Consider the following 9,721-nt stretch of genomic DNA (forward strand, 5'->3'; position numbering starts at 1 on the left):
TACATTGATGTGTTCAAGAAAAATATTCTGTACTCACTGCTAATTATTCCCTTGCTTTTGTTTCATTTATTAACTTGAAAATTCCGAATATTATTTGTTTACAAACAAATAGTTGAATATCAATAAACTTTTAATGAATTTGTGTTTTATTCTGTTATTTGCCATCCTGGAGCCTTTTACTATGATGCAATTGTATAAAATACCAGATTTGCTACATGTGAGACATGAAACAACATCTTTTCCGGAGGACCCGGTAAAGGGCCGACACGAGCAAGTTTCAGTTCATGGAAACTAGGTATTAAACTAGGTTGGAAACTACAACACGGAAACCGGGTTGAAACCTACAGTAAACTCATACATGGAAACCAGGTTGAAACCTACAATAAACTCATTCATGGAAACCAGGTTGAAACCTACAATAAACTCGTACATGGAAACCAGGTTGAAACCTACAATAAACTCGTACATGGAAACCACCTGGATCCCGCTTGGAGGAGTGGGTAATGAAACGAACTGGAAACCAACCTGAAATGGTGCAGTTTCAGTTGCATGGAAACCACAATGAAACAATAGGAAACTCCCTGGAAACCAACTGGAAATGTTGGTTTCCATGACGTTTCTTCTTGGTTTCAGTGTTCCGGAAACCAGCTTATTTTTGCTGTGATTGATGTTCTGCTAAGCTTGATAGTTATGAAGATGAATATTATATGATTGTTCTCATATCTTCATATATTGATTTGAATTGAAATGTTGATTAACTCACTCTGCATCTGAATAAACCTTGGACCGATAGCAGCCCTGATGTAATCATTATCCTGAATTCATCAGTTTTACTTTAAGGCGAAAAATACCGTGAGACAGTACGTGCTCATTACTATGGCTAACTATTCTTATCAGTATATTTTCTCTTGCTTCATGACAACAGTTTTATTCCACCAAAAGGACTTGTGTTTTGGTTAATCCCGTTTGTGCATACCATCATGTTGTCCGTGTCAATGCCTTTATATGTATATGAAACACCAATCTTTACATCAGTAGTGACTATTGAAAAATGCTAATGATCAACGTTGGCTGGATTAAGGGATGCAGTGACTGTAGCTTGGCATCCAAGCATCCCTCCCGTTGCTACCCCTGGATAATCAAACAAATAACCAACACGACCTGCACCAATATGTATTATAATGTGCATCAATACATATGTGTGTAGAACGGTGTCGGGCATTACCGAAGAACTGTCGCCACATCCCGCACAATTCCTACCGTGTTTTATCACACGTAACAACAATTAATGCACACAAAGAACCTCTTAACATGCGCCCCGTGAAGGTCCCGGGGTAGAATAGGCCTTCAGCAACCCATGCTTGCCATAAAAGGCGACTCAGCTTGTCGTAAGAGGCGACTAACGGGATCGGGTGGTCAGACTCGCTGACTTGGTTGACACATGTCATTGGTTCCCAATTGCGCAGATCGATGCTCATGTTGTTGATCACTGGATTGTCTGGTCCAGACTCGATTATTTACAGACCGTCGCCATATAGCTGGAATATTGCTAAGTGCGACGTAAAACTAAACTCACTCACTCACTCACTAATGCTGATAACCGTCTCCCGTAACAATGCAGGTGAAACAAGTCACGTATCTACCATTCAAATACTGCCATGTACGCATCATTTGAAATATATAATTTATGCCGGTTTATTTACGCCATTTACCCATATGAGCATGAGTCACACACATAACACTATAAAAAGTACTTATCAAATGTGACGCTGCGCAGTTATATCCTAGGTAACAACTATATCATATGTGCGTACAACAGAGAGATGTTCTTGGTCCCTATGGAACACTGGTTATAGCCACCTCAGCAAAGTAAAGCCACTTCGTGGGGAATTGCGGGAACTTACGGTGACCAGTTATGGACAAATACACAAATCCCGTCAGTACTGATTAAACTACCTGATTAAAGATTTCTTTCTAACATCAGAGAGTAGAGACACGTATAACGATCGTGTTTTGTGTTTGCCTTCACGGATTATAAACAAGATGGATTAATTAATAAAGTTTGTTTTAGCGTCAATAAATAAACGACACTAACGGCCATAGGCATAAAGTAGAGAAGCGAAAATTAGTGAGGTCAATAGCGCTTGTTCTGTAAAAGACGACAGTGTAGACAATAAAGGGTTAGTTTTGACTGAACGGTAAGTCCATATATGACTACCAAAGCCTTGCATTATGGTTTGGAACCGCGTAATGCACTTAAATAGATATTGTGCTATATTTGGAATTGGGTATCCCGATTTTGACCAAAACTTGTTGGCCATTTCATCGACGATTATGGGTGTGATGCCAATTGCTTGTCTTCTTGTCAGTTTTCTCTCCCCAATCTTTTAAAACATACTTTTGGCAACTTGAGAAAACAATACTGGAATGGAATTTTGTTCGGTAATATCCGACACCGCTCTAAGCATAACTGGAAGAATATATTGGTTTTCTTAAGTGATACTGTATGACTATTACTAATATTTAGGGAGTGTTTCAGAATTTGTCAACTGATAAGTTGTTCATTATAGACAGAACGTATCTAACAAATTTTGTTGGTATTTGTCTAGCCTATTAGGTACACTTGCACGTTTCACAGTCTGCAATTGATGGACACATCTGGACGCCTTCAACTCGCTTCATGTGAGGACTGGAGTGGTCATTGAGAACCCTCCATCGACCTTGAAACATTCTCCAGTGACGAAGGCTGCTTTCTCGGAGGCCAAAAAGGCAACAATGTGACCAATTTCTTCGGCGGTACCCGTTCGACCAATTGGCGTTGAATTGCTTAGGGCACGATCCAACTGCAACAGCGTAAGTGAGTGACGATTAAAGAAACCCTATTTGGACTGGTTATACCTGAACGGTACCTGGCTCTCAGTGCGTGACAACTGTACATCAAACTGACGTTTATTGATTTATTTATTTTCTTATCAAGGAAAACCTATTTGGGCTGGTTCTTTCCGAAAACCACCCTGCTTCACACTCATTACTAGACCGATGAGGATCAGGGATAGAATTGTTACCCAACATTCCCTGCTTATCATGGAAACAACTAGATCGGTCATTTGGTTGTCGATCACTGAACTGGCTGACCCACACTCGATTATTTACAGACCGCCGCTATGTAGCAGGAACATTGCTAAGAGCGGTGTTTATGCATTCCTAATGGTTGATAATCGTACATCAAAGTTGCTCTTGTTATTAATTCTCGGTTTCCGCTCCACGTATGACAGCATCAAAATAATTACCTGGGCAAAATCTTCTTTCGATAAGGTGCGAGACAATATTTGAGTCGGTATATAACCGGGGCTGAAACAGTGACAACAACACCAAGAATAGAACAATCGTTTAAATTTCAACTATAACAAAGGACAACTAATCTAACAGTGAATACAACCAGTCAGCTGTGATAATGAATGTTATAGTCACAGGAGTAGTGTTTACTATCGTGTAAGACCACAGGGTGTGCTAATTCACTGGTTTGTTTCCAAACCTACTTCCTGTTTGTCACTTCCACCTTCCAGCTCGGGTGGAGTTATGAAGTAATCGATGCTCTAAAGTTGTAAGGCCTTTGAGACTACATAGTAGATAGTATTAACTGCCGCATGTTATTGTATTCCAGCTGCGTAGATCAATGGGTTCTCTGGTCCAGACTCAATTATCTACTGCCCGCTGCACCCATATGGGTACGCACCCACACTTTCTGGTATCCCGCGCCTGTTATATTGCTGGAATATTGCTAAATGCTGCGTAAAACTAAACTCACTCACACACTGACTGCCGCGATACATCTGGAAAATTTTTGGCTGAGTACGGCAATTACCAAGAAACAAAACCGAACATGCACGGACTGAAACAAGTCAACATGACTCTTCCGTTCTTTTTGTACTTACTTGACTGCATTCACGCGTACTCCGTGTGACACCATTTCTGTAGAAAGAAATTATGCTGTTTATTTGCTTGCTGATAGAGCCGCTCTGTAATATTTTATCATTGAGTTGTCTTTTGTGGCAGCTATTGTTGAACTAAGTTTAACTTGTAGTTCCCGCTCAATGAAATCATGTGCTTCATATTTAGGCTAACTCTCTTCAGCTTATGTTTTAAGAAATGTTTGTGACGATTTGTTAGTGCCAAATCGTAATTGGTCTTTTATCCAGGCTGAATTTGTTTCTCAGGTTAAATTTCTCTTGAACATATGCACTGGGATTATTAAAAATGTACTTTAAATGATAATTAGGAATCTTTCGTATTTTGGCAATTCCATATAAGAGCTCCTGACCTAGTTAATGCAGAAATCGAGAGAGATATTGTGAACAGTTGGGGTTTTAGGGATTTTTCGACAGCGTCTTTACAACTGATTCCTCTGATAGTTAAATAGGGACTGTTCTAGAGCAGTGGGGATGGAACCGAGTGGCTCTGTGGTTTAAAGCTACTTTCATACAAGAGAAGTTTCAGTTTCTATACACTGTCGAAACCAGTTCCACTATTAGTGTTTCTCTAACTTTTGAACTATCCAATACTCCTGGTGTTTCGTAGTCAAAATTTGAATGCTGGACTATAACCGACGCTTACCGAATGCTTGATCTCAATAAAAGTCTGCACAGAAAACTCTATCACCTCACATGTGTAAGGCGACATATGTATTACAGAAATGATTTGTACGTTTACCTTGCGCAAGGTATCTTGTATATGTGTCCAAGGCCGCCTTCGACATGACGTAGATACCCGCTGTTGGAGTCTGCATGGGAGGAAAGGTGGATAAGTTGAATGAGTTTTTGCATGATAGATGAAAGTCACAGATGCAGATTTATTTACGGTCATAGCGATATCTAAAACGATGACTTAGGATGAGGTTCGTTTTCTGGCCCATCAAGGCATGAGCATGTCATGACCCCAAGTGTATTATTCATTAATTTTTGTAACCTGAGCAAACCAGATTGGATCTGTGGTTCTTTTTCAGATTAGCTGAACACCTGGAATCACCTACTCCAACTAGGTATTATTTTACCTGAAGATTGTATGGGGTGATCATAGAAAACAGGGCACACAGTAGACACAAACAAAGAAGCAAGTGACCTGTCAAAGGGAACACAACAAAGTTGACGTGTAGCTGTACAGCGTTCCCATTTCCTCGTATTCCTTGGAAACTCTCAAGCAACAAAACAAAAGAGAAAAAACGTAAATTGCCACTACTTATTCTTTCTTTACTCACACAACATTCATTTAGCCATACCTTTCGCTTTTGTGTGTGATGCATGTAGCCTGATGTCGGTTTGAGGGGATTGGTTTTACAGGTTATGTATCATTCTTGTATTTGCGAACATCACACTCACAATTGTACTCGTGCCGCACGTTGAAATATTAACAACACATCCTGAAACAAACAAAACAGATTTGTTAAGCCATATAACGAGTGACACACATAACATCCTACTGCAAATTTAGATTTTAGATTTTAACATTTCATTTATATATTAGGTGATTTAAAATATAATGTTTTAAGCACGCAATATGTTTGTATCTTTGGATCACTGAAATCGTATCCTTTGTGGAAACATTTTGTGGATGCATTATACAGTATATCTTCCTGTTAAACATTGCTTTGTCTTAAATCCTGAGAAAATATTGCGTTTTAAAATAATGTTAGGTCTAAAATCATACTCATAGCAAAAACCATTCACACTCACTTACAAGAAAGTACCTTTAGATTCAATCAAATACGGTGCAACTAGCTGTGTCAAAAACACAGGCGCCTCCAGGTTTATGGCCATGATACTGTCGTACTGCTCTTTAGTTGCTGATTGCAGTGGACTTGTAGCTGTGATCCCAGCGTTGTTCACCTAAACACGGCCAAAGATACTTCAGTTGCTTGCTGACAACCAGTAATGTGATGACTATATATTCCAGTGGATCGTGTGATTGATAATATGATAATATGACATGATATCCACCAATGATGGCTTATACAATTATGGTTTGATCAAGTTGTTCCAACATTTGTAACGATCAGGTTCAGGATCTTATATCTGGACTTGTCTGTGCTGATATTGCCATCATATGCACATGGTCATAAGGAAAGCCAAGCTACACCAAAACAAGGCGTGCTGGACCTAATGGATGTATTAGCTAACATTATTTTACCCACAAACGGGAAAATGATTAAGGACATGCTTCTAGCGCTTGTTATGGTGTTATGATCACTGATTTTGTGGGATTGATCTGTAACTAAGCCACATTTGTAAAGATCTACGAGCTACAAGCTGCAGGACTTGTGCGTATGAAAGAATACTGAGCTCCTCCTCAGGTATACGTTGTTTCCACGCTTCATGTGAATTGACATTGAACTATACATTCCTGCTTTCAAACTAAATTCCACAAGCGGTTTGTCATTGAAAAAAACGTATGGAAAATGTATATGCTTGCTTTAGACATAAATCCTAAAGGCTATTTTCTGACTTCTGTTCTTGTGTATATTATAGAACATGGAATCTTCCTGAATTCACGAGCAATACATTGACATTGAACGGCTATAACCTTAATACTGATTGCTAATCCCCGATGGCTGTACATCGATTCTTTTCACAACCGATTATGATTTGGCAATGAAGAGAAATCTTCAAGTTTTTCACATAATCACTTTTTTCCGCAATGTATCATTATATTATAGTATGAAATCATCCTTGAAATCAGATCTACAAAGAACATGATTGAGAAGTGGTGGACAGTAACCTTACTTTGTCCCGAATACTTGATCTAGTTAAAGTAGTAGTCAGACTGGTGCATGCGTCCCATGGAAACCCTACTGCATCGACCGATGTTCACAATATCACTCACTGGAATTTGTGGTCCTACCTCTGTGGGTAGTGAGTGTTTTTTGTTGCGATTATCAAGACACAGCACCGTCAATTTCAAGCAATGAGTTCAACTGAACGTGTCTGGTTCCAGACCAAAACCTGAACCATTGCAGTTGTTTTCTTCCTGATGGGAGAGAAGGTATGCACCCAACCCTTCTAAAGTAGTTGTATGCACTTACCAGAATGTCTATTTTCCCGAACTTTTTCCTGGTTGCTTCCACCAAAGTCTTCCTGAAAGCATCCTGTGTGATGTCACCAACGTTTGTGAGAACATCCTAAAACCGAACGATAGTGCGCTATTGAAAACCATTCCATCAGTATGAATGGACATTTCCCCTACATGCCAGAGACGAAACAGGCAATAACAGGTTAAGGACTTTCTGACTTTCGAAAAGTGCCGATTTGTAGTTGTTCTCTTACAAACATCAAGTGGTCACTGCACGCCTTAAAGGCTTGAATCGCTGTCATTCATGTCACTAGGGACAGATTGGGTCATGTCTACATGTGTATATTGGTATTGATTGAATACAAGCACGAAAATGGACATGATTCCCTTGATCAGCTCAAGAATTCTCAGTAGGTTTCTATTTACTTCAGAAGCTTCCGTCTTGCAGTTCTTGGCCACGTCCTCCAAATTTTTCTCGTTCCTACCAGTCAGTGACAGTTTGGCCCCTTCTCTCGCAAAAACTGTTGCAATTTCTGCCCCAATTCCCGAACTGGAACCTGAAAGGAAGAATGTGCTGATCCACGCCATGCATTCATTTCCCGATTCCCAGCTCTTGGTTGCGTGTGCGTGTGCATGTGCATGTGCGTGATCGCATGAGTGGAGTTTCCAAATTACGCCAAGCTTGTAAGAACTAGTAATTCAGGTTTTAGTGGTCACAGTAAGCGGTTAGAAATATATTTAATCCTGCCTGATAATGTGCATTGTTGAGTGTGTAGAGGTTTCAAGGTGATTATCATCATTACAGCTTGTTCAGCTTGACCTGAGCTACTCTACATATGCATTTGACGGGAGGTATTAACTTCATAACATCTGGGAGCTCGCTACCTAAAAGCCCGAATAGGAAACATTACACCTTCTGTAGCTAGTTGTTAGGAAATTGCTGACGATTTCTAGACTCTCAGATGTCAAATGACGATCTTGTCTTGGCTGTTCGGACATATTGACAATTGCCTGACAAAGGCGCACCCCACCACAATCATAAACCCAACCAGCTGTGACACGGACACGCAATGCATTAGTATTCACTGTATCAGGTCAAACCGAATAACCTGCACATGCATCAGCGTGTGGGCTTTCGGCGGAGTATGCACATTTCCTAAACTCATACATGTGAAATCAGATGAATCAATGTCGTTCACCACAGGGAGGAATGTGATTAACGTTAATAAATGTCTTCTAAATATCATTTAAAATGGGCTCATTATCTCCTCATACAACAAGTATTTGTCTCACAGGCCAAACTTCCTCATACAACCGACGCAAACACAACTTTTGTAACAGTATTCGTCCCTACGTGTGTCTCACCTGTGATGAGCGCAACTTTTCCTCTCAATGCCATGGCAACAGGAATTCAATGATCCAGAGGCCGTTTGTTCGAATTACAGTTTTAGGTATTTCACGACTATGAGTGAGACTAATATATATCGCCACAGCTACACCCGGCTTAGTCACATACTGGCATGTTTTCACAGCTAACTGATATTGTAACATAGTCATGTTTACGCTAGAAGCGTGATACCTTGGCCACTGAATACATGGGTGATACGGTCTATCTGAAGGGCTCATAAGATCAACGGTCAGCCAGCATCTACACAGATATCAGGTCATGTTACTGATACTGTTATACTGGTTATCTACATGTAGGGCAGATAAGATCAAAAGGTCACGGGTAGCTGTCACAAACATCTTGTGATACCCAGACTATCGCAACGTTGCCGATATACTCCACCACTCGGGGTTGAACCTGGCACGTGCTAAACCTTTGACTCGGTTCAGCCAATAAGGTATCGACACATCTCCTCTCAATAGACACAAACAAGGTGTTTACGCCTGAGACAATAGGAATGGACAAAACCACGCGGTCAGAAGGTTGTGACCGGGGTCCGAAGAAATGCAGCATAAATATACCAGGTATTCAGTGGCCAAAGCAGACTTGTCTCGGCGACTCCTTGAGTCTTAGAACGCCTCAGTTCTCAGTCCTACCTAGACTGGTTGTAGCTAGGTAGGTCTTGTATATAGGCATGCCTTTGTAGTAATTGTATTTATGACGTCTTGGAACTTTGATTAAAATCGTCGTCACTGGAACAAGCTTGTGACTCCTGTTGTGCCGGCCTGAATCCGGGACTCTTGGGAACACTTAAGGTTGCCCTGTTACATATGTAATATACGGACGTGTTTTCACAGTTGTTTCATGTCTATTCTGAACAATATTTGTGTGTTATTTGTAACAGTGAATTCAATCATATAGTATGTGAATTCGTGTAGTGCTTCAGTTCACCCCACGTCACAGGCAGTTAAGTATCAGTGGACCTCACTTACAAAATCTGGTTATAGTCTACATATTGAATGAAGTGTTTTCTAATGCAACATAGCCCTTGCCCGCCTAGTCCACTCACGTGAATATGATGCATACTGGGAGCTTCGTGGTGTGTATTAATTATTGTTACGTGTGATGAAACACGGTAACAATTAGGCGGGATGTGTCGTCAGCTGTTCAGTAATACCCGATACCGCTCTGCACACATAAATATTGATGTACATTAAAATAAATTTTGATCCATGTCGTGTTGGTTATTTGTTTGATTATCCAGCAGTAACA

The 9,721-nt window shown here is 40.3% G+C and overlaps 1 protein-coding gene across 1 annotated transcript; it reads right to left on the reverse strand.

Moving 5' to 3' along the window:
- Positions 1 to 1,670: 1,670 nt before the first annotated feature.
- LOC137280881 (uncharacterized oxidoreductase MexAM1_META1p0182-like) lies at positions 1,671 to 8,461 on the reverse strand. Its single transcript, XM_067812073.1, has 9 exons — positions 8,428 to 8,461; positions 7,489 to 7,619; positions 7,076 to 7,171; positions 5,744 to 5,882; positions 5,376 to 5,416; positions 4,711 to 4,780; positions 3,936 to 3,972; positions 3,291 to 3,351; positions 1,671 to 2,843 (listed from the first exon to the last, which is right to left on the reverse strand). The coding sequence occupies exons 1-9, from the start codon at positions 8,459 to 8,461 to the stop codon at positions 2,679 to 2,681; spliced, it is 774 nt and encodes a 257-aa protein (XP_067668174.1). The 3' UTR covers positions 1,671 to 2,678.
- Between the last annotated feature and the right edge of the window lie 1,260 nt (positions 8,462 to 9,721).

The sequence above is a fragment of the Haliotis asinina genome, chromosome 4, assembly GCF_037392515.1.
Source record: "Haliotis asinina isolate JCU_RB_2024 chromosome 4, JCU_Hal_asi_v2, whole genome shotgun sequence".
In the NCBI taxonomy this organism is placed as follows: domain Eukaryota; kingdom Metazoa; phylum Mollusca; class Gastropoda; order Lepetellida; family Haliotidae; genus Haliotis; species Haliotis asinina.